We start from the raw sequence: 25761 nt of genomic DNA, 5'->3' as shown, positions 1-25761 counted from the left end.
TTCCTGAGATTCAGTAAGATCATTTCTCACCATTAGAATTAACTGGTGAGATAAATACGTGCCAGTTTATACCAGTTATGAATCTGACTCTTGATCTGGAGGTTCCATTAAAAACAGGTGTTATTAATTGCAGAAATATTAAACCAACTTCAGTGTTTTTACTCATGAGAGTAGAAGGGAAAGCAAGCTTGGTGTTAGCATTTGGGTTTTTTTATTCTGTTCTGTAGTGGTTAAAGAATGTTGTGTGTTCACACATGGAAGAATACAAATACATAGATCACAACTGTTTTTCTATTGTTCACTTATCTGCCCTGCAAACTTGCACAATACTCAAAGAAGATTCTTTTGTGTGATTTTTCCTATTCTTTGGAAAGGTTGAAATCAATTTGGATGGATTTATTAATGGCTCTCTTAATTAGTTTGTTAATGGCTATATCTGTAATTCTTATTATTCCCTACTGGTTAGAGTACAACAATTATTGATCTCTATGCACTGTGCTAGAGAAAAATACATACAGATTTTCTGTTAACAAAAGAAGCTTTTGAAGATAACTCATTCAGATTTTGGGAACGTATTTGTCTCTGTCTTATGAGTTATTAGTGCTAATGGGAGCCATACATACAGTGGGAGTTGAAATCAGCTATTAACCTACATAGCAAGCTGTGGAGTATTGTAAATCCTTGCTGTCTGTATTATGGTGCGATCCATTTGTGTGACAAGCAGGATGAAGATGAAGTAATCATGTATCTTTCAGACACTGAAAGACAGCTGGGAGAGAACAGGCACAGCAGGGCCTCCACGAAGATGGAAATTCTGCCTTCCTACCAGTTAGGCTGTCTGCTTTGTACCTTCTGACAGTGATCTTCCTCTAAAATACTCCTTTCAACTTACTTGAGGAACCCTTCATTATGTTGCATTTCATTCGCTTGCATAAGGGAATTGTAAAACTCTGGCAGCCTTCCTGCACTTGTATAAGTCAGTGTTGTATTGATCAATTAGTCCAAGAACAATGAGAACTTAAGTTCAGGACTTTGATTAATACACGACACATCTTTTATCTTCACTAGATTAGCATAATTGTTATAGTCTGCAAGTGTATTTTCACTCTTTCAGTATCCTTCTGTAGCAGTCAAGGAATTAATTGCGCAAAGTGAGGAGATGATTATTTGCTAAGAATTTTGTTTTGGTTATTAAAATCACAATCTCCTGCTGAGCCTGCAGTAGAGCTTTGCCAAATGGCAGGAGTAAATCTATGAGCTGGTGATGCAAACCTCTGAATAATGGTAGCTGATTATCTTTCTTGTTTAGAGATGAATTTCCTCTGTTTAATCTGGAGGAGGCAAACAGGAGGGGAGAAGAAAACAGATTCTGCCCACTGTTCTGGAAGCCTGTGGCTGTACAGGTTTGTCCCTGTTCCTATTCAAGACCTGACTTCAGTGGGAGCAGGACAGTTTTGTGAGATTAAGGCCTTGATCCAAGCAAGTAGTGAAGTGAGCATGAAGGAAGTAAAAGACCAATTTAAAACTTTGCTTAATGAAATTCTGCTTTTAAATACTCCTGTGTTTTGTGCTCTTTCATACCTAGTTGTTTTGCTCAGTGTGAAGTGGTTTGGAGTGAAGGTACACAAGAGGGAAAGGGAAGAAGATGGAGGATAAATGTAAAGGTTATTTTTCATTTGGAAAATAATTTCAATAGATAGAAATTGTTTCATGACAGCTCTGCCATTCTCACTTAATTCCAAGCCTATACTTAAATTTCCCTGGTGTGGCCTTGCCCATATTTATTTCTACAGGAATAACTTCATTCTTGTTTGCTTTCCAGCATTTCACAAGCCTTTATTGTAAGAACACAAATTACAGAGATGAGATATTCTGTTGACGGATGCCAGAGGCAATCAAAAGGCTACTTGGCATAAGGAGAGATGACAGCATCCCTCCACACGTAGAATCATAGACACATCTATGGAAAGAAATACTGTGAAGTTGTTAGCTGATAGTTATGGGTTTGCTCTTCCTTGACTGTTACACAGGAAGGATTTTGTTAGGTAAGATGTCTCGGAATTTTACTGTGAATGAAGGGAATATTCTGGCTACCTTTTTCTCTTCAATCACAATTTTAGGATACATCAGAACTTAATGGTGTATCAGCCTTTGCTAAGCCATATTCCCTTGTCATACAACAGTAAAGGCTGTGTTACAGTGGGACTCAAAATACATTCATAATTGAAATAACAGTACTAGGAAGATGACACCAGAGGGGAACAAGAACATCTCTAGTTCATGGCTCTGTGATGTGAGGAACAATATCTTAACTGAGGAGGAGCAGGCTGGTTGTGGCTACCATCCTCTGATGGAGTCCTCATAGGCCTTTGCAAGGTAAAAGGATTGACTTGCACTGCGCAGAAGTTTGAAGGTATAAAGGTATAAAACTTAAAGAGCTTGCTGTCATGAGCTAGGAAGTATTTTGCATTTCTAGACTTTGGAATATTGGAATGGCAGCATGGCAGTTGTTATGGTTTGCAGAGCATTATACATGCCCCTGTGCTACGTTTTTTCCCCATCCTGCTCTGCCTTTACGTATCACTTGTGCAGTGTTTTCTCTGCATCAAAGATACGTGGTTATAAGGCACGTGCTCTGAACCTGTGTAAGCAGAAGCTTTCATTTGCTATCTATCTTTAGGGCACACTTCATTTCGCTTAGAATAAATTATCACACATTTATCATTAGTTTGCAAGCTATTAACAGTAATATAAACAAATACATAGCACATGTCTTCGTGAAGATTACCATTAAATCATGTAAGGGTTGTAACACATGCTTCTGCTTATTTTATTTTTAAGAGATATTTTCTGTTTCCACATATGTTTCCACATGCAAATGTGAAGGAGTCACCACTGATCCTCCAGATTAGGAGGGGATTATGAGGAAAAACATAAAACCCCAATGACAGCAAAATCAACAAAAATAGGATGCATACAAAAAGAACAAATAAGAGAAAGTATAGGTAATATATTGAAAACAGTATTCCTTTCACTTACCTGTGTGGAATGCTTCAGTCTTCACTGTCATTGCTATGTGTGTTTTTTGTTTGATTTGTGATGTGCTGAACCTGGAAAAATGGGTGCATGATTGCAGCAGGGGTAGATAACCTGATATGGCTTTCCTGTAGCTGACATAGGTACCAGTCCTATACATTAAAGCCACTGGAAAGCTGCAGAATATGCTGAAGCCTTTAGTTGGTAAATTTACTGCTTCTTGGTATTAGTGAGGAGCAGTGCAGTCCCAAATCATTTTTCTCCTTTACTTTCATTTCTCTGTGAAACTGCAAAGCATGTCTCCCTCCCACTGTTCATCTCACCCCCTACTTTGAGATTTTTCTCCAGATTCTTCTTCCTCAGAGAACATCTGAAGAGGGCTGGTAGCTCTGAACGTATGTTTTCTCTCTTGCACAGTATTATTTGGGTTGTGGAATCTGCAAAACAGATTCAGGTCTTCTCCCTCTACAGGCTGTCTGTCCATCTGTATATCATGCATATTTTGCTCTTAAACAGAAAATCCTTTCTAACAGCTGTGATCATTCATGCATGAACACAGCGTTTCTTCCCATTTTACCAAAGGCTGTTGTGAATATCCTACTGGAAAATGTGCAGTAGTACTGATAGGCACGATTAGAAGTATGGTTATATTCTGCTGCCACAGAATTGGCCATCTCGTGATATTTGATACTGCTCAGAAGTTACGGATTTAGCTATGAACCCCACTTTCATTTATTAAAAAAACTTTAAACCTAGGTAGTTGTGGAAGAAACTGAGCATATTTGAGTCTTTAAGGCTTTTATCTGAAGACAAATAAAAAGAAATCCTTAATATTTCTGTGTAAGTTATTGCAGTTCTTTGTGAGGCAGCTATAGCCTAAGTCTGTTTTTCTCCTATAAGATGTATTAACTCTTAAGCCTCTAAGGACTGAAACATTAGAGCTACAGTTGTTTTCTTTGCAACTTGTTCTGGATTGTAGAAGGTGTTCAAGAAGGACAATGGAAGTTTCTGCTGGCTATTTAGCTCCTTGTTTATTTTTCTGCAAGTTGATTTAGACAACAGTATTTATTATAATGCCATCAGCATCCTTGAATAAGGAGTGTTATAAGAACATAGCATCATGTTATACTGTTTGGTTATTGACTTCATTTTTGTCTGTGCAGACAAGTGCTTTGAAAGATAACTGCAAACTTGAAATTGCAAACAGTATGTGTATCTACTCCAAGCATTTATTTTCTTCCCAGGGACACCTGGGAAGTTTCTGTAGAATATTTTACTGCTGTTAAAGTTTCCTAAGTATCTGGTGCTATGCCGGGGTCTTGGCTCTAATATCTTTCCTTCTGTGGATTCCCTGAATTGCATCTTTTTCTGCATTTACATCATTCTTATGTCTTTAACGCAGATAAGAATGAGATGCATCACACTCAAGTAAGCTATGGAAGAATCAAGAAGACTCATGCTACAATTTTTCATATAGATCTTGCATAAACATGGATATCTCCTTCCCTTCCTTTACAAGTTGTCTGTCTAGTTTAAAAAACAAAAAAAACCCAACCAAACAAACAAAAAAAACACAAAAAAACCCACAAAAAAACAACATTAAACCAAAATGCAATTGTTCAGATGCTTCATTCACTGACTATCAGATTTCATAATCAGGCTCATTTATTCATTTTATGCAGTATTTTTAAGACATTATGACACTGCAAAAGCATGTTTCTCCCAAATTTTGTCATAACAAACAAACAATTTATTCTCTTGGCATATATTTCTTCCAGGTCGTGAAAGAATGATTAAACTGGATTTTTCTTGTAAATCCAGCTCTTATTTTTACCTCCTGGGAGAAGAGCTGCTGAGCTTGAGCTAATGGATGACTGATTAGAGAGCAGTACAACATTTCTGCTATGAACTTATTTTGCTTTCAAGTACTTTTGTCTGAAAAGCAAGTCTTTCTCCATAGCAAGGTGTAGTTGGAGAAGTGATTTTTAAGAGAGAAAAGGTACTCCAGTGCCTGCATTGTTTTTTATTTAATCTACAGCATTAGTGTAACTTACACAGTCTCCTTTGAGTATTGTTCAAACATAGATACTATGAAATAAGCCTCACTACAAATCTATATTCTTACTCAACAGGGCCGGTCATAATTTTACCACTTTAAATGCTGTAGATAACTGATATTTTCTTTTATTGAAAGGCATAAGGAAAGTTTTTATTTGTGAGCGTATTTTTCACTTTTCTGGTGCATCTTTTCTACACTTCTGGAGCACTCTCTCTGTGCACAGTGTCTAAAGTCTTAGTTGCACTGAGGTTAAAACTGCTGATGTTTTTACAGCTTTGTCTATCGTAGCTCCAGCAGACAGATGAAGCTAATTTGATTGTATCTTGCTGTGGACTCTTAACTAGAATTCTGAAATCTAAAGACAGACATGATGAAAATTACAGGTAATTACAGTAAAATATCCAGCAGAGAATAAGAATTGGAAACCTGTTTTGAAACAGACAAAATAAAGATGTGGAGGAAAAAGAAAAAAGTAATCCATGGAAAGTGATTGAAAGCTAATATAAAATCACTTTTTCATATACCTTCACAGAAAACTTTTCCATCATCTAGGCTTACCTCCAGGGCAATTGGATTGATGATCAGAGAAGAACTTTTTTGGAAATAAGAAACGGTCTGTGTCATAAAAGTCAAGCAAGATTTGACCCTTCGTACTGGCTGTGGATCTGGTATAAGCCCCAGGAACTGATGCATTTTACATTGGGTTTGTAAAAGGCCCCTTTTTGTCTCCAGAACTTAAAACTGGATCTAATGCTTGGTTGTTTCAAAGAGCTAACTGGTGCAGAAAATTCTTTAAAAATCCTTTAATGTGAGGTATTATCATAAGGCCAAACAACACTGCCATACCAGATCATCTTCTCATTCTTTAATCCATATCTTTGCTTAAAGCGTCGTGTTTTCTTGCTAGTGAGCCTGAGTCAGATAAGGCATAGAAGAAATGTTGAATGTGTTCCTTAATATTCAATTTTCCAGCAATTTTATTGGCAAACTGACTTTCCAAAGGCTCAAGGCTGTGTTGTTTTCCAAAATTACCTCAAGCAGTAATTTTACCAAATATTAAAAACCACGTAGCATCTTCTATGTACGTTCTTTAGTAAGTGATGAAATGACCTGGACATTTTAATAATCTCTGGCAAATTATTTTAATTTCCCCCTTTGTATGATTAATAATAGATGAGATAGACACATGGATGGTGTCTACTTACTCTGTGGATTTATGTATATATGAAGTAATATGAAACTAGGATGGATAGAGAAACTAATAAGCAATCATTATAATGGCTTATACTAAAAAAAAAATAATTGTAGTCACAACATTAAAAATCTTTGGAAGACTCAGGGTTTGGAATGTTGAATTGTTTTTTTACCTATACAGCTTCAGTTAGTCACTGCTGAAAATCGGTGCCCAAGACAAAAGAGGCAATTTCTTTTGAATGGAACCTTTTGCTGAATTATTTTAGAACGTTTTGTCTATCCAGGGAATTTCCCATATGCTCTTTGTTCTCAGTAAGTACACATCTCACTCAGGGAGAGTGCCACTACAAACCAACTGTTGTCCATAGATTGGCTTTAGATTTCAATTTGATTTCCTTGGGGACACCATATTGGAGGAGTTAGGAATATTTGGAGTATTTCCAAAAATGCAGCCAACAAATTCCAATGCAAAAAACCAGAGTGTCTGCAAATTAAACTGAATCAGGACTTCATTAAATCAATCACTTAAAACTCCAGGTAGTGTTTTGTAAATAACTACAAGAGAGTCACTCAAAGAGAAAAATAGCAAAAATATATCATGGATATCTCAACCTCTGCATGAGCAACAAGGACAGCTTGCTTAAATGCTCCTTCACTCAGCCTGTGGACCATTGTTTTCAGTACCAGTTTGTAAGCACAGTATTACTAATGTTCCTTGAGTTTGTGTTAATGACAAGTTTGCCAAATCCAAGATTTAAAATACAACTTGGTACATATCAATGCTTTATTTTTGTTCTTAATTGTGGTCCAAAGGCCAGACTGAATTGCTCAAACTGCCTACTTCACAGCATGCAGCTTTCCAGTATTTATTTAGTGCAAAGCTGTAGACCATACAAAGTAATCCCACTGCAATATCAACTCACAAACAATTTTATAAAGCATCTTTAATGCAGAGTGTTACTGTACCCAGAGGTGTAGGAGAGCAGTATTAATGCAGGCATGATAGTTCTGAGTGTTCATATGAGTCCTCAAGGAATAATAAACAGCTTGAAATAACAACCGACAAATTCTCCAGGTGCTTTTTATCCATGTGTTGGCAACTGTGTTGATTCCAGATCAATGCAGGGTATTAAGACATTTATATGATTGAGCTAAAAAGCTGCCAGGTTGTACAAGCATCAAACTTGTGTAAAACAGGAGACCTGAGTAAAGACAATTGTATTCTGTTCAGCAAATTCAGGAATAGAACTTCGTGGTAACATCAAAATCTTTCCTCTGACATTATTTATTTTAATTTAGCGCGTGTACTGGCAAAGCTGAAATATTTGTAAGTCTCTCAATTACTGGAATTCCAATATTTGAATATTTTTTCTGGTATAAAATGAGTCCTGGCAGTAAGGTGCAACTCATTCCTTAGACAACAGAAACACAAAGCCTTTATTTCACATGCAATCCCAACAGAGCCCAGAGCATACCTGTCATAACAATTATTGGTTTTGACTCATGTTCCTGAATCAGCAGAACTGTGTTTCTTACTGATGCCAAACTCTGGCATCATGGAGCTTTGTTGTGAAGCACTGAGTATACAGAGTAGTTCTGTGACAATCAGTTGTTGTCTTGGCTTGTATCATGGAATGAATCCTAGACAAAGAAGCTGATCTAAAAATGATGGAGTCTTTTGGAAGTGCTTTTAATTGGCTGTGTGGACGCTTGGATCACACTGTATTTTTTTACTGCGTGTGTCAAAATCACACACGGTTGCATAAAATTAAGTTTCATTTGATTTTCTTGAAGTTGTTCAATAATATAAAATCACAGTAGCATAGCAGACCCAGCTAAGATATTGACACAGACTGCTATAAAGTGAATTACTATAAAGTTCAACATCTATGGACTTCTACTTTAAATTAATTAAAAAAATATTCAGAAAGCTCAAACTTATAACATATATCAGAATCTTCAAATTCCTGACCATGCCATTAACGTCTTCCTTTGTGGCATGTTTTTGCTTTCCCCTCTATTGGGTCTGCATGTAGCAATCCAGTGGTATGTGGTCTAAATTAAGAAACTGTGTATTGAAACCTAATGTATAAAACTATCTACATAAGAACGTGCTTTGAAATCCAAGCAAACATCTGTCAGGCTGGAATTTCTCTATATGAGTGTTAGTTTTGAAAATACAGAATATTTTCAAGGCTCCATTGCTTAATGTGATTTTAGCCCCACCTGGGGATGTACCATGGCAGTGGCATCGAGAAAACACTAAGAAAGTGTTGTGGTCCCATCTGTACGGTTGCACAGCGTGTCTTACACACTTGTAGCCTCTCTTGAAAGTTCACCCACAAGAGCTGCAAATCTTCAGGGTCTCAAAGATTTTCACAGGATTTTGGAAAGTCTTCATATATAAGCTGCACTTTCCTGAAATGACATCTGCAGCTATGGTGCTTAGAAGCTCATCTTGTCCAGATATTCTTCTGGAAAATGGTAACAGCTACCTCTTGGCAAAGCACTGCAAAAAGATATTTTTTTCTTAATTATTTGTTCTTGCATAAGTAGATATAGAACCTTACTCTATTATGAAGTCATCAAATATATTTCAGCATTTGAGAGCAGTCTCTGGGTACTCATGAAAGGTGTTTGAATTACATATTTTACTGCAAATAATGTTTTCTGTGAGAGTATGTTGTTTGTTTGCTTCATCTGTTATTCTTCTGTTTAAAAACTTTTCCAGAAAGAGGAGACTTAGGAGACTTAAAAGTATTTCCTTGATGTTGATCTAATTTTGTTTCTACTTGCTTTTCCAATTGAAATCTGAATGAGGTGATATTCATCAAAGAGGCAGAGAGAGAAAAAAATTTGAAGACTTTTCTGGCTTTTGTGCTCCAATCCTGATCAGGGGAAAATATTTTTCAAGTTAGATATTAGGTTTTTCATAACTTCCAGTCTTTCCTGTTGGGTTACAGAAAACAACTTCTTCAGAACTGCTTTACAGAGTTTTAGCTAGGTAGTGCATAAAGAAAGCTTTCTGAATGTTACTTTTGTTGTGATTTCTGCAGCCTTACTTCTGCAGTGTTACTTCTGTGACAGATTTCCTTTTACACATAATCTTGTTCACTTAAATTTAATGTGTGGGTAATACAAGTGTTTGAGCAAACTAAAGATTATTTCCATCCCCTTTTCTTTGAAAAAGATGTTAAACACAAACTGTTCCTTCTTAAATATCTTTATATCTTCTCAGTGGTTCTTGCACCATTCAAGTTACACAGCAGTAAAATTCATTAGGACTTGATGATAAGGCCCATTAGGCAGATGCTGGCATTCTGGTTACCTTACCAATTTGTGAAACACATTCACTTATTATCTATGGTATTGTTAAAATCCAAATGGATCAGTGAAACCAAATACAGCATAAAAGAAGGTTCAGATCTATGGATCTTTGCCAAAAAAAAAAACAAAAACAAAAAACAAAAAAAAAACCTGCTTTAATTTATCTGCCCTAAAATCTTCCTGTGCTACATTCGTGGCTGAAACACAATGGGAGAACTGTACTTTGGAGGTGATAATGAAGTCAGAGCACCTTTGACAGATTGCCACTGCATGCTGGCTTATGGTGGGCTTTATCCTTTTCATCTCTTGAATTTTTTCAACACATGGAAGATGTATTTATCTACCTGTGCACCTTTATGTATGCTCTGGCTTTACTTTCTTAGTTAATTAGCCATGGTTTCTATGGCAGAGTGCTAGCAACAGCAGAATCTGTGACAGGGATTCAAAGTTGCAGAGCACTCTACACAGCTACCAGAGTAATTTGTCCTGTTTCAAGCAGTCAGAGACAGTATCTCCACCCAGGATGGCATTTACCAGCATTCAGGAGCTTCTTTACTTAGTGGATCATTGAAGCATACTGCAGCTGATCATTTTGAAGACTGAATCTACTGTTGTAAGGGTGCTTCCCATGTGTGAAGCTGGGAAACTAGGTGAGCTTTTGGGTTTAATTACTTCCTATCTGAAGCTGGGATTTTCTCTTGCCTCAGTGAGGATATGTGCTTGTAAATGTTTTAATATTTTCTTGATGTGCTAATTATTGCAGTTCAGGCACTGTAGAGTAAGACACAATGTGCATATCTCCTTTTGGTGTGCCTTTATCAACTTCAGTAGGGCAAAACAAATCTCAAATCTGTTGTTTCTTGAGTTCTGACAGTATTCGCAGTTCTGCCTCAAATTATTCTTCCTGTGTGTCTGTAAGTTACAGACTCCTTTATGCACCTGAACAGGATCTCCCAGAATCTGGTTCCATCTGCAAGTTCAGGCTGAACATCAATGGCACATATAATGAGGTCAAAATTGAAGAGTTAGATTGACTTCTACCATATGCCCTTAACCTAGTGAAATTCACTGATCTTGTATCTTGCTCCTGTTTAGGAACCACTGTCTCAGTGTTATGATGCCACAACTCACTTAGATAGCATTTACGTTGTACAGTGATTGTTTCGATTTTCTGTACTGCTTATATCTTGATGAGTCTATCACAGAATAACAGATCAGAAGTAACAGCTTTGAAGTATTTGAATCTAGGCACACTGCTGATGATGAGTGAAGGTCCCTGAGAAGTGCATGACAGCTCTGTTTCCTGTTCTGTAGGTGAAAACCACTGCTGAGCTTGACAATGGGAATTTTATGCTGATTGCCTGTGACATGTAGGCTCTTAGGGTAAAGAGAGGACTTCCATCAGTCTAGCACCCTTCATCCACATGTGTAAACTTGAAAGATTCTTAATGCCCCAAAGAGAAGAAAATACCACTGAAGTGTGAGGAAATCAGAATAGTCTGGTTCCTTACTTCTCACGTAGCCTGGCTGACATCTGTTGAGCTACTCCCCAAGTAGTTCTCTACTTAAGTGTGGTGCATGCGATCTGATTCCAATTAAGGGCTGCTTTTCCAGCCTAAGGCAGGAAGTGAGCTTACCTCTTAGTATTCCCAGGAGTGTATTGACCATATTTTACTTGTACCCCTGCCACTCTGTCACAGTGAGATGAAAAGCGTTGTGTTTGTTCTTTACTCCCCTCCTCAGTGGCCAGGGTAATGAATCTCCTGCAGACTGTCAATGTCTGCGTCCTCTCCACTCCTGCGAGACACTAAGCAAGATAAATGGCACTGTGTAATGACTGTGTAAGAATTCCAGTCATGATTTGTCTAGGTGGGCAGAGCAGCTCCTGGTGTTACACACCATCCTCCTGCAGATCCTATTTCAGCTGGACTTTGAACTTAGCTTCTGATGGCTAAACTGGAGCTCTACTCCCACAAATCTCAGATTAAGTGAAGTCTTTTATAATGTCTTTTCTTGCATGGTCATTTCTCATTACTTGCTATGTTAGAAGGTAATGGACTCTGTAAATTCTCCTTTAAGAGTACCTGTGTTAGTGAGAAGCTATGCCCCAGAAAATGAAATTCTTCCACTCTGTTAAATGTTCAAATTTCAAACTGCAGAAACCTTCCAAGTAAAAGCTACTCAGTGCATTGTTCCTGTGTGAGCAAAGTGCTGTATACTCAGAAGCCATGTTGTGTGGTTCCCTCTTCCTTAGGTAAACACATAAAATAGATGTGCTAAATCTACTTTCTGGATATTCAAATCTTTTGTTATGCAGTAGCTGTGAATCATTCATGTGAATGGAAGTAGCTACTAGTTAACAGCTCACACCTTGGTTAGCAAATGTGTAATTGTCAGAATGATAGAAATTCCAACAGCCCCTTTGAAATTTCTTGCTGATTTGAGCAATATAACGCTTTCTGAGGAAGATTAAAATAATATAGGGAAGTCTTAAATTATTCTTTCACATAATTATGATACATTTAAATTCTTCATTTCTATTTTACTTACAGACAAAAAGGGGTGTTATAAGTAAGTGCTCCTCTGCTTGCTTGTATCACTTCCATTTCTCTGCTTGGTCAGCTTGTGTTTAAGTAGGGTATACCTGGCCTTTAGTTATGAGGGATGTAAATAGTAATTTAGTATTTGTTTTTTTTTTTTTCTATTGCTATGGAGTTTTTATGATTTTTATTCTATTTTCATGTAACTTTAATTATAAAAATATTGTTTGGACTTGCTATTGGCATGGAAACATACAACAGCTTGTTGCAGGATTGGCACAAAAGAAACATGTTTTTTTAAAGATTACTGTCTGGTTTTGATCAGTCATTCATGCTACTATCATACCTGCCCATTGTGAATTGGTAAAAGACCAAAACTTTCATATATGCCAATGAACATAGGATAACAACTGTATTTAAACTTCATTTCACCATGGTACAATGATCAGCTAATTGATCTCCTGTACAAAAGACTGCAGATCATTAAATACTAGAAAGAATGATGTGAACTGAGCTGTATTTTGTTAAAGAAAGCCCTTATGGGTTGTAGCTTTGATTACATTCTTTGTCTTCAGAGATTATTTCCTTTTAACTCACTTCTTATGAATGCAGAATGCTAATGGTAAGAGGTCATTCTAGCTAAAGTTCAATCAAAGGAGAATTATTTTTGGATCTTGACTGCTTGGCCATAGTTTTTAATTTTTTTTCAAAATAAAAAAATAGCTGTAATTGGGTTTGATTTAGATGAAGTTTCTTTTGCATGAGATGCAAAAATCCAGCATATAGTAGTCATTGAAAAAGTCAATTGTGTACATCAAAGCACAAATAATAAAGATAGTTTAAGATGTGGAGTAATAAAATACATATGCATTCATGGAGCACTGTCATGTCTGCTGGTCTTGATCTTCTGATCTTTCTTATGGCAAAGATGCTCTGCTGAGTGAGTGGATTCACTTTTGGTTTCCTTGGAATCAATTTACCCATTGCCAAACTCCAGGTCATTGAAAACTTTTCTCAGTTATGTCAGAGCTTCAAAAACTGGAGGAAGAATTGTAAGGAGTTGTACTTCTTTCAGCACTGGGGTAACAGAGAGCAGACTAATGTTCACATAGACAAGAATCTTCTGTGAACAGTGATTTAATTATGTATTTCTTATCACAATTATGATGGAGCATTTGTGTGTACATATGTACACTCTGGGAAGTTACACTCAGCAAATCCATATCGTTTGGCAAAGAGAAGAATATATCTGACTTTTATTCTACGGTGGATTGTATAAAATCAATGTTAAGAATCACATAAATACTTCTGCACTACTTTGCAGCAGTCTGTTTGTCACTCCAGATCGAACAGGCAGTGGGCAGTACTGGACCTCCTCTGGTCCGATGCCAGATCCATCCTCTGATCAGAAGGTATGCGCTACCTGTATGTGCTCTGAATGTCCTGATGAAGCTGAGTTTCTTTACAGTTCATATCAGGGCTTCAATTAATACCAAGAGGACCACAAGTTTTTATTTCTTTTTTGTCTAATCTTCTGATGAAATCATAGTAGGGCCAGTTAAAAAAAAAAAAATATTGTTTTTAGCACTGGGTTAGGATTTAGTAAGGTGGAGCTGAAATAACTCTCTAAGGAGTTTGTTCTCTTTAAATGCTTTGAGAACTAATACTTCACTCTGAGCAGTGGTAAAATACTTCCTCTAGTCTTTAGTCCCTTTAGTGATCTTATGAGAATTTTTGGTCTTTGCTCTGTTGTTCCACACCCTTAAATAATGAGAAACCTTTCCTACTCAGGTCTCAATCAGCCTGCATACTAATTAAGCTAATTGGGAGAAATGTGATGCACTCCCTAATTACAGCTGCAGATTTATTTTTTTTTTAAGAACAACCTTACTGCAATTTTTCTTCCATAAAAAAAAAAAAAACAAAAAAAAAACAAAAAAAAAACAAAGAAACAAAAAAAACCAAAACAAAAAGCAGAACACCCCCCACCTCTCAAACTTTAACTATTCCTTGTTAGGGTTGCCAGTACGATTTCAGAAGAGCTTGTTAAGGTGGCTCCCTGTCTTCCTTGTGTTGCTGAGGCCTCTCACTACTATCCAAGTATGCCAGGTAGACAATTTCAAAGAATTTTCTCATAGGAGGATTCTGGTAAATAACTCTGGGTGGAAAGAGGTGTCAGGAAAGGCATTACTGGAGTGCATCAGAGTATGAATACTGTAAGAAAAAAAGTTTATGAAAGACCCTCACAAACTAATTTAATCAAGAGCAGCCTTGGAGTTTTGCTAGGTCATGCAATTAACTAAACCATCCCCTGGAGTGGGTTCTAATTAAGTACTGAGTTCCTCTGTGACCCCGTCATCCTACCTAGCGATCTCACCTATCAGTTACAATAGCTCTGAAAGGACAACCTATTATGTATTAGCTGCAGATCCTGCTGAAAGCAAATTTATTCTCACTTTCTGGTCAGGGTTGAGTGCAGACAGGAGAAATCTCAGGATTTGAATTGAGCTATTTGTAGTAACTGATAATGACATACTATTTGCATTTATAGAAAAGGCCTCAGTCGTTTTGGTTTGTCAATTAGACTGACTTCATGTTCTGTTTTGTTTTTCACTTAAATAAATGTATCTTCTATTTTAATTTCATATTTCCTGTGGATTGTTGGTTTTATGCATAACCTTTTGCATCTAGTATTATTTCAACCGAGCTGCCTTGACTTATTTATAATCAGTCTCCAAGTGCAGTACCAGATCTAGTCTTATGGAGAAGTAATTTCTTGCCTTCGGCCTTGTAACTAGAAGGGAATAATGCTTAAGCAGAGACACACATACAGGAAAGAAGACAATGACTTCTAACACTGTTGAAATGTCAGACCCTGACCTTTAAAAAGACTGAAAGAAACCGGAGGGCATAAGCCCTAAGGGATGTTTCTGCATGAACAAGAGTGGGAGTTGACAATTTTTGTATCTACAAGAAAAGGTGATATATTGCTGCCCTCATTCATTTGGTCTATGGAATTTATTACTGAAAACACATGTTCCTAAGCAGGGATCACATCATGCCAGTCGTCTTTCCAAAGATCAGATCTGTATGTATTTACATAGGAAGACTCACAGTCATAATAAGTGTAATCTGAAACATTTCATGCTGAACTGCTGCAGCTACTTTAAAGCCTTGTAGTAATAGCAAAGCAGGATTGAAGTTATTTTTTACTGAGAAAGGAACTGCACTGCACACATGCAGCAGAGATGTAACATCAACCCAAAAAGACCAGCTATGGAACTGTTCAGCACGCTGTCTGTCTGCTTGTGCTGCTAATTCTCATGGGATGTGATGAAGATGATGTTGGGAACGTTAATCTTATTTCTGTACATTAGCTGAGATTCTTTTCCACCAGCTGTAAATAACTTCTCCCGAGATATCACCAATGAACCTTATCTGCCTTCCTTCTTCAGGCTGTATTGTAAAATTATTTAACATACGCAAAGGTCTTCAGTTTCAATGCTTGTAGTCTCATTAATGCTACTTGCTACTTACCCAATTTGAAACCCTCAAGGCTTAAATTTTGTATGTGGCATCTCTGTGAACCATATGTAATTTGGGGAACACTTTTAATATATCATTTTAATACTTTTGCTTTCCTTCACTTTCAGTGGTTTGTCTTGGTTGATTTATTCCTGGATATTTCCTAAATTGCCAGCCAGTAAATGTCTCTACACTCCTGTGATTTGTTTGAGCAGTTTGAACCATTTTTTCTGTGACTAGGAAAGGAATCGTATCTACATATCTGTAGACTTTAGACATAGATATGCAAAGCCTAACTTAATTTTTAAACCAAGTATGGTACTGTAAATTATAAATATAGTTTTGCATTTTCTATTCTGTCTTAATTACGTTTGTTGTCTTCCCAAGACAGATTTAATCCTTATCTTTGTTATCTAGTAACACAGTAGTTGATAGTGGCTTGTGGATCATGGTAAATAGGCATAGAAATATCTGCTCAGCTATTTATTCCATTTATCCAGTGATTTGATTATTATCCAAATAGGTCAATGAGAGATAGCTAACGTGTTCAACCATGCTTTCTGAAGAATGACTCCTCTCCAACTCTGGAAGACTTACCTTTGTTGCATGCTTAGGAGCTTAAAAATAGCCTGATACCTCTTCTAGATGTCTGTTTCGTAGGAAGGCTGAAGGAATAGCTTTCCCATGGAAGTTACTATGAAGATGGATTTTGAGAAGAAAAGTTAAAGGCTTTGTATTTCTAATTTATATAAATATGTCTGTAAAATATATCTATATGAATACATTACTGTATTAATATTCATTCTTGAGGCCTTATTAGATTTTTCTTTCATGGTTTTTCTTCAATATTGATGAGGTATAAGAAAATTTCACTTTGAATTGACTTGAGATCATTGGTTTTTTTTGAGTCAGTTTAGCTAGATAGCTGAAAAATAAATTATTCACGAGTTTAGAGTAGAATATATCAAATTGCAGCATCAAGTCTATAAATTATTCCTACTGAATAAGATCTAGTGGCCATTGCAAGTTCTAAATGCAACTTAATTTGGTTAATGCCTTTCTATTGCTTTTCTGCTCATAGAAAAATCCTACCATCTGTCTTACTCTACCTAGTAGATGCTGCTCTTTACTCTGAGGACATTCAATTAGAGGACTTCATCTTTCAATCTGTTATTTACAAGCAGTGATTGGAAGCATCAGTCATTTATATGACTCTAGAATCCATCTGGTACAGACTTAACGTATACAGCAGGATGTTTGCATTAGGATTTGCACATACCCACACAAATGTAGATATTAAAAGTGAATTCAACTATTTTAAATATGTGTGTGTGTGGATTCACATGTGCACACATGAACTGTGACAGTGGTGAGGATAATTATTTTGAATGCTCAGAGAACCAGACTCTGAGAGCTTGCTACGACAGGGACTTCAATTTGTGCTCTTTGTAAATGTGAAGACCTGCTTGGCAGAAAATGTATCTGTAATTTGTTTTATATGTAGGATTGTTATTGTTTCTGAGCTTTCTATTGTAGGCTTTTCACCAGTTCCTCTGAAATCTTTTGTTCGAAGCTTCTCAGTGGGACTAGAATGCAGAACTATTCATGTCCGTGTAGCAGGGATTTTTAAGTATCCAGGATAATTACAGGGTAGAGAAAATAATTTGGGCTCTCAGTGGTTCTTGTTCAGCTCCCCTGCAGTCTTCATTGCTGCTGAATTTCAAAGATCCTCTATGTTTTCTGGGAGAAATATCCCTGCAATTAAATAGACAGAGTCCTCAGCTCCATGCCTCACAGCATCCTCCTTGGAGGAGTCTGTCTGTGACACCAAGGGTATAACATTCCAATTTCCAGTCAGGCTTCAAAAAAACGAATATTTAGCTGAGGCAGATTTTAATATGACCTTTAAAATCTGCGAAGAGATGTGAAACTGGCTCAAAATTGACAGAGCAAACTCCCAAAGAAGTGCTAAAGAAAACATTGGAGGGTTTATCAGGCAGGGGAAGGGGAAAAGTTCCAGTTTATCTTTCTATTTTTATGTGTCTATGGAGTGTCAAATTGTGTAGCTTCTGTATCCTCATCAGCTTCTCTACAAACCACTTTTCTTTCCATCTCATACCTATTTAAAAGGGGATTTTAAAAGGTAGAATCTATTTCTGAATAGAACTTTGGAGATTTGCATGAGCAAAGAACTTTTCCTAGGTTTGGTTAAATGAATATTAGATGAGGTCTTGGCCTTCAGTTTGCTTGCATTGGGAGAAAAATACTTTGGAGTTATGAAAAGATAATTTCAATATTTTTTTTTTGAGAGAGAGAGATGTTAGCTCCCTGCTTAGTTGACAAAGTTGGAAGTAGTCAGGAATGTTCTCTTCCTTCTGAGAACACACTGAAGATGTTTCGGTTGCACTTTTTCTAGTGAGTATGAAATAGGTATGTATTTAGTGAACATCATTAGTTTTCTTAACATTCTTGGAAATATATTGCACATGCCAGTAAAATAGTTATTTAAATGAGACTTAGTTTTTAATCGTTACTGATCTTCCATTGCTAACATTAACTGCTTTCGTTTGTTGGCTTTACAAATTCAGTGTTAGACACAGAGCCTACAGCAAGATGTAGAGACCTAATATGGATAAACAAATTTAAAATGAATTTTAAATTTCCTCTTCTTTAAGAAAACTGATGGCTCTAGCACCTTTAAGAAAGCAGGAGAACGATCATCCAGAAGGCATGAATACTTGTGTGCTGCAAGTTCACATGCAGCTAGGATTGGATTAGGGCATACAGTCGTGTTGGCCAGCGGCAGAAACTGGCTTATTACTTTTGCAAGTCAGCTGTTAACTTGATGCATAGAATTTGTTTCTTTCCATCTGTAAAGTCCTGTTAGCAGAACTGCAGCATCTACACAGTCACTTCTTCTATAAGTATTGTCATGGGAGGGCAGGGAAGGGGAGGCCAACTACTGCCATTGAAAACTCTGGTCAGAGCCTGAGAAACCTTTAGAAGCATTCTAATGTTTCTACAGCCTGTCTCTAGCTCTTTCACCACTAGGGTGCTGGGGCCCTTTGTTACAGCACATAGACTTGTACTAAATCATTAGAGATCATCACTTCGTGACTTATTAAATGCATCAGAATCACAGAGAAGGCCAAGACCTGGTGTGTGTGTGTGTGTGTGTGTGTGAAGGTGGACCAGTGAGTTGCTGTAATCAACACGCAGGGGTGTGATGCCATCTTATGTTTCATGTCCTTTTGATCCTCGTATCACATGCAGCTGATGGATTGGGGGCACCTCTCTGTGATTATTGATATTTTGTATCTGGAGCTACGGAGAAGTCTTAGTTACTCATTCCTCAGTACTTACTGTGACTGTATTTTTTTCTTCCTTACTGTAAACTTTGTGGTGTCCATCACTGCTTTGCCCTTTCATGTTCAGGCTGACATCCGATCTTGTGTGAAACTGTCATATCCTTTCATCTCAATATTTTTCTCTGTGATTATTACTTTGCTGCCTTTTCAGGTGGGAACTTTCCTTTGTTATGTGATTTCTCTCTGATCGTTTTTGTATCACTTGGTAATATAAAGCCTCTGTGGGCCTTTCTGTTTAAAAGATTTTTTTTATCTGTCTGTCAATATGAATAACAAAATAACTTTGGGATTGTTCATCTCTCACCTAGTAAATGATGGGATGTAGTCTGTTCAGACATCAATGATAAAATTGTGGAGGTTTCTACAAACTTCAGTAAAATGAGATACTTCAAGAAAATATTGCCATCACACTGTACAGCTGTTGTCAAAAATCTTTTATGACTGATAATCATATTTTAAGAGCATGATAAATGTAGTGAGGGACCCGAAACTGAAAACAGTACTTTAGGTTCAATCTTACTGGTGCTGAGTACAGAGGAACAACCATCTCCTCAGTCTTGCTGGCTACACTCTCTGATACAAGCCATAATGCTGTTGGCTTTCTTGGCCACCTGGTCCCACTCCTAGCTCATGGTCAGCCAGCTGTCAAGCATTCCACATCTTTTTCTGCTGCACAGCTGTCCAGCCACTGCCCCAAGCCTGTAGAATTGTGGAGTATTAGATCAAAGACAAAATTCCAAGGCATTACATATGCAGGAGAGGAGAGACATTCGGAAGATTCAATGTCCAAAAGTAACTAAAATGTAGACTTTCTTTCTGAACTGGAAAGAACCACCTATCTCAATCTTAGAGATAGAGCAGTAAACTTCATATATTTTATTACCAGTCTGATCTTGCAGCTGGTAAGGCAGTTTTCCTAAGCAGTTATTCCCAGCAGTCATAAGAAAAAAGCAATTATTTTTTTGTAAATAGTAATATTATATAATTGATTGGAAGAGTGTTTTATTTATCGTAAATGTATGGTCATGGATTGAACAGTTTAGAAATAAAGTGTTAGGGCAATGAAATCCCAAGGATCTGACAATACAGAATGAAGTTAGTGGTCTGTCAGATTTCTTCAATTTTCAGAAGCCATGGTCAATAACATTGCAGTAAAACTGAGCTATGAATAGTGATTTTGTCATTGACCGAAAGCTGCTGTTACATGATATTAAAGAAATAAAGATTTAAGATTTTTTAGCCAGACTGCAGTACAAAGTTAATAGCCTAATCAAGGAAGCAGTCTGACTCTTGGAGGATAAATGCAGCATGTTTACAGTGTCATGTTCAGGGATATATCACATGCACAAGCCTTGGATGTGAGGGAGAAGACTGAATATGCTGCTATTTTCTTGGGTTTTTAAAACTTCACTGACCTGCAAGGAATTTGCTTCTTCCATCAATGACAAGTACTTTTTAAACAGCATCAGTCAGTGAAGATTTACTAAAGAGAAAGGAAAGAAATCTACCATCCTCCAGCATCTCTTCCCAGGTGGGCACTGATTGAAATCCTCAACAAACCATTCACAGCATGAGAGATCAAATACAGATATAGTTTTTAGGGGTTGAGAAATAATAGCTCCTGGCATAAGTGCAGTGTCAGAATTGGGTTGTATTGGCTTGTTTCAAACTGTTGCGGTTCATCTGGAACCAGAGTACTGCAACACCAGTCCACAAGTTCAGTAGATATTCAGCAGACTGAGCAGCCAAATCATGCATTCCCAGGGCAGGGTCAGTCCCTTGAGTTCAGTAATGCTGCACAGCAGCAGTCCCTCAAGACCCAACATTGCCTGCTGTAGTCCCTTGGGAGAATCTCTTTTTCCTCTATGATGTCTCAGCTTAAGAAACTGATCTTGTATCAGGCTTGCTACAACTAATGAATTCCAAGTTGTGTGAACTGCATCTGAATGCTGGCAATCTATCCTACTGTGGATGGACTGAACTCCTTGAAGGCTGTTCTGACCTGGTACCACTGATTTTTATGTATTTTTTTTCCCTGGGTTATCCCTGTGGAATTGTAATTATGATGTTAAAGATTTGATGTAATATATAGGGTAGATGGTGTAACTGAAAATTTTGAATCTGTGTCTCATCTGAAAACACAGCAAATTGTAATCTTCTGCAATTTTTCCTTTTTGCTGCAAAAATGCATAATGTGTGCAGAAATTGCCATGGTTGCAATCAAGGACTCTGGTAGTCTTTGTGTTTAATTTCCTATCCTTCAGAATCCTTAATAAACTCTCATGGTCAAAATCCAGATGGTACATCAGAACTCAGAGTAGTTTTTTGAGCATTTTTTTTTTCTGTTTGTGTTGATTATAACTCTTCCGAGATAAAGTGTAAAATTGTTTGAATGTTTGGCCTTTGGCTGTTTGGAAAGCTGCTGTCAGCTTCCAGCATGAATATGAATTCAGTGCACAGTGACAGCTTGCTGGTAGGGCAAAGCACAGCCATGAGCAGACCAGTTTGCAGTTGCTCAGGAGTTTAAAAACAAACGGACCCTTCTCAATCTGATGGGACTGTTTCTTTTTTTTAGTAAGCACTTGTTCTGTTCTGACCAGTCACTGATTTACAAACTCTGAGGAACACTGTCCTATGGAGATGGGGAACATAGAGGGAAGATTTTTAAGCCCTTAGGTAATTAAGCTTTAAAATAAATGATTAAAAAATTATGAGGCGAAACACTCTGTTAGTTTTAATATAAAAATAATGTACTTCTCCCCGTGGAATGCAAGGGAGGGAGCTGCAATCAAAATAAGGGAAATAAAAAATTGAATACCCTGAGCTTTTTTCCTCTAAGTTGCCTCCTTGATGCCTCTCTGTGTTTAATGGTGCTTTGCCAAGCTGTTGGGAGGAGGACAAAATGAGCATGGAATTTATAAATGGGACATTAGATGGAGGAATGATGTTATGGGCTGGGTGATATGAGGAAATACAGCAGCAGAACAGATTTTGCCTTAGGGCTGGATAGGAGAGATGCATCCCTGTAACTCCAAGTACTAGCAAAGCTGTTTAGAGTTGTTAGATATTCGTTGGGCGATTGTTTAGGAGAGGGTCTTTAAAAACTTCAGCTGCTGTCACTCACTGGAGTGGCTAGAGAGAGAGAAAGTGGAAGCCAAATGATACAAAGACCAAGGCTAGAGAAAGGGGGTGGTTTTGCATCCAAAGAATTGCTGCGGTTTACTCTTAGAAGAGGAAAAGTTTTGGATTTCAAAACAGTTCTAATGTTCCTGCTCTTATCTGAACGAGATCTGCATTGGCTGCTTTGTTGTGGAGGTACACTGGTGATGGGGAGCAGCAGCAGGCTTCCTCTACCCTCATCTCCTGCAAAGGCAAATTTCCCTCTCAGGTCATCCTGCCTGTGGGTGGAGAAGATGGTTGTTGCTCTGAGCGGCATTTTCCAGCTTGTTTTTGGTGAGCAGTCTGAAAGCAGTTTTTAAAGAATACCTTCCTATAGGATCTGAAAGTAACAAGCCTCCTCAAGCGTATTTGAGCCGTTTTACAGTGAATTGCAGCACATAAGAGAGAGATTGGTAGCTAGACAAAGCTGTCATCAGGTTAGGCTGCTGCACTTCCTAACTAGGCAATAAATATTTAGGTCAGATTCCAAACAAATAATAAGGGCTAATAAAGCATCTGTGGAATACACCTCGGGAAATTGGGTTGCTTTGGATGTCATCCATGTAAACCTTTTGTCACTTTTCTGAATAAGGTTACAGATTTGAATTTACTGTGGAAAAATAATGCAATTTACAGCAGAATTGGACTGTGAAGACATGAGCATGAAGGTCAGATGTTCAAACAGGGAAGGTCGTATTGTATTTACATCTGTATTTTTTAACAGTGTATGTCTTTGCTCTTTGGGACTGACAGTTCTGAGAAAGAATGGAGAGTTGATTCTTTAATATGATAGCCTGCCTCAGGTAATTGCTTGGTGGCACAGTTAAAATAGATGCCTCACAGTGAGAGGCTCAGTGTCATTGAAAATGTTCTTTCCATGTGCAGTGGTGTACAACCTACAGATAATGCATTTGTATTAAGGAACGATGTAAGGTTGGGTAACAGCAGTGATATGAGGCTTGATGGTAATTTACTGGAGGAAAAAAAAAAAGCACCCTTTTTCATAAATGCAGTTAAACAGAAGGGGTCATAAATGGGGTGCAAATAAATAAAACTCCTTTTGAAATCTTGTAGCAGAGCTTTTGTGCATTGCTTATTGTGCTAACTATTCTCCAGGAGAAATTCAGCTTTGTGCAGGAAGCCACTTGATGACCATGCATTGCTTGACGCTGCTGGAAAGACTGCTGAAGTGGAGTCTGAGTGGTCCATGTGTAGCATTTGATATAAATCATGATGTTGATTGCCTGTGTAGGTGCAGCTTGCCGTAATGATCAAATCTTTTTTTAAATGTGTGCAGTGGTCTTATGCTGCAATTGCTGACTGGGTAATTTTGCTCTCCAATAACAAATGTATATTGCAAGCGAAGATGTGACCTTTGGCACGAGTAAACCTATACAAGCTGCTCTTTTTATCTGTCTGCCATATAGAACGTAGAAAACCCTACTGCTTTCCAAGCAAGCTGGATAAATCACTGTTTACCTGGGCTACTTCTGCATGAGTTGATAATGCTTATTATTGCCACTAGTACCACCCACATCATTGCCAAGCCTCCATTAAAGTCAGGTAGGTTATGTCACAGTATGACTTGAAGATTTGATCTTTTAAACTTTCCTTTCCTTTCAACAGTGACTGAGAGTCGAGGGATCCTGGAAAGCATACAGAGGTTTTCTTTACTGCCAACTTACTTGCCTGTGACATATCGTATCCACAATGCAGATGTTTCCTTCTTTCTTAAGGAAGCCAACCAGGATATTATGAGGAATTCTAGCTTGCAGTCGCGAGTGGAGTCATTTCTCATCTACAAATCCAAGAGGCCACCTGTGCTAAATGCCAGCTATGGACCTTTTTCCATTGAACAAGTAGTGCCCCAGGACTTAATGTTGTCTTCAAATCCATTTGAATCTACCAACAAGTTCTCATTTAATTGGAAACTTAAGGCCTTCATAATGAGTGACAAAATCTACCCTAGCAAGCCCAAAGTCCAGGTCCTGTTCTACATTGTGGGCAGGGACTGGGATGACTATAGCACGACCGAGAGGCTGCCCTGCCTGCGGGTGTTCGCCTTCCGAGAGACGCGGGAAGTCAGAGGCAGCTGCAGGCTGAAGGGGGACCTGGGGCTGTGTGTGGCAGAGCTGGAACTGCTGCCAGGCTGGTTTAACCCCCCCACCGTTGTAGCTGGCCGTAAGAAACCAATGGAGCATTCTGAAGGGAGTCCTGTGGAGCTGTACTATGCCATACAACCAGGAGATGAGAAAGGGGAATGCACCAAGGAGGATGTTAGGAAAAGTAATGGCATCCGACCAGGGCGCAATGACATTGATGAGTCGGGACCTCCCTTGCAGAGGATTGGAAGTGTTTTCCTTTACCAGACACATGCTGTCCCTTCCTTAAATGAAATGAGGTTGGATAATAATATTGCCATTTGGTATGCACCAAAGACTGTCAAGCAAGGTGACATCTTGACTTTCCTTGTATCTATTGCTAAAAATTCAACAGAAGATCAATTCACACTGAGGTAAGGCTATTTTTTTTTCTGTACCTTTCCTTTTTGTTTTTTTTTTTCTCCCCTACTCCTGCTATGGGAAGTCACTTCCTCATGTATGAATTTTACCAAAATTCTTCAATTCCTTCTCAATAGAAACTGAATTACAGTTGGTTGACTTGATTCTTTGTGTACTGATCAGTCTAATACTGTATGAATTGCTGAGATGTGATCTTTTTCAGTGTGAAAGGACAATTTCAACAAAGGGCCTTAGAATACTACTTTAAAAATATTAAATTAGTAGACCTGAGACCCATTTATGTGCTAATAGGAGATAATATGTAAATTCTCCAGAACTGAGGTTTGTGGTACTCCTAATCTCTCACTGAACTCATGTTAAAATTAGTAAAGCTCAAATCCACAAAGGTATTTATAGGAATTGAGTAAAAATTAGGCATCTGAGCAGGATTTGTATGCTTAAATACCTTCCCACAGCTTGTTGTAGACCTGACTCTGTTTTATACTTCGGAAACTCAAGCATGCTACTACTGACATACAAAGACCAAGTCTGGAAATGAAAAATACCTGCTTTGAGTATAACTTTAAATTTATACTCAAAGTGCCACTTTCCAAGGTTTGGAATGTTAGTGGGAAGTTCACTGTAACTGCTGATATCATCCAAGAGCAAACATATCCAAAATAATCCAAGATCAAAGGCTACACTGTGGTAAACTGAGAGCAATTGTGCATTACATGCAAGTGAAACTGCCTGGTTGTCTTTTTAAACCTGAGGCTCTGCGTGCCAGCACTGCTGTGTATCTGACAGTACTGTGGAAGAATAGTGGGTGCAGAGCTGGTTTCTTTCTTTTAGCCCTTATTAGCAAGTCACAGCAGCTCTGTCAGAAGTGGAGCTGCGTTGTACTGCGGTTACTGAGATGGACTGCCATGCCCTGAGTGTTTGTTTCGGAAATGAGCACTGTTGCCAAGGTTCCCAATGGCACACAATCTTGCTTCCCAAAGACGAGGTGCCTCATAAACATGGGAAGCTCACTGCTCCCTTTTACAAATGTC

At 37.9% G+C, this 25761-nt stretch overlaps 1 protein-coding gene across 3 annotated transcripts in view; it reads left to right on the top strand.

Moving 5' to 3' along the window:
• TMEM132D (transmembrane protein 132D) overlaps window positions 1-25761 on the top strand; it is a 215712-nt gene that overhangs the window by 36998 nt on the left and 152953 nt on the right. For 2 of the 3 annotated variants that reach the window (XM_052690816.1, XM_052690815.1), the window contains exon 2: window positions 23835-24723. The exons of the other annotated variant lie outside the window; for it this stretch is intronic. In XM_052690816.1, coding sequence (XP_052546776.1) covers window positions 23963-24723 — 761 coding nt within the window. In that variant the 5' untranslated portion in view covers window positions 23835-23962. The remainder of the gene's footprint in view (window positions 1-23834; window positions 24724-25761) is intronic. 3 annotated transcript variants of the gene reach the window in all.

This window comes from Tympanuchus pallidicinctus, unplaced genomic scaffold, assembly GCF_026119805.1.
Source record: "Tympanuchus pallidicinctus isolate F22 unplaced genomic scaffold, pur_lepc_1.0 scaffold28, whole genome shotgun sequence".
NCBI classification, from domain to species: domain Eukaryota; kingdom Metazoa; phylum Chordata; class Aves; order Galliformes; family Phasianidae; genus Tympanuchus; species Tympanuchus pallidicinctus.
This window is presented reverse-complemented; position numbering and strand designations above follow the sequence as displayed.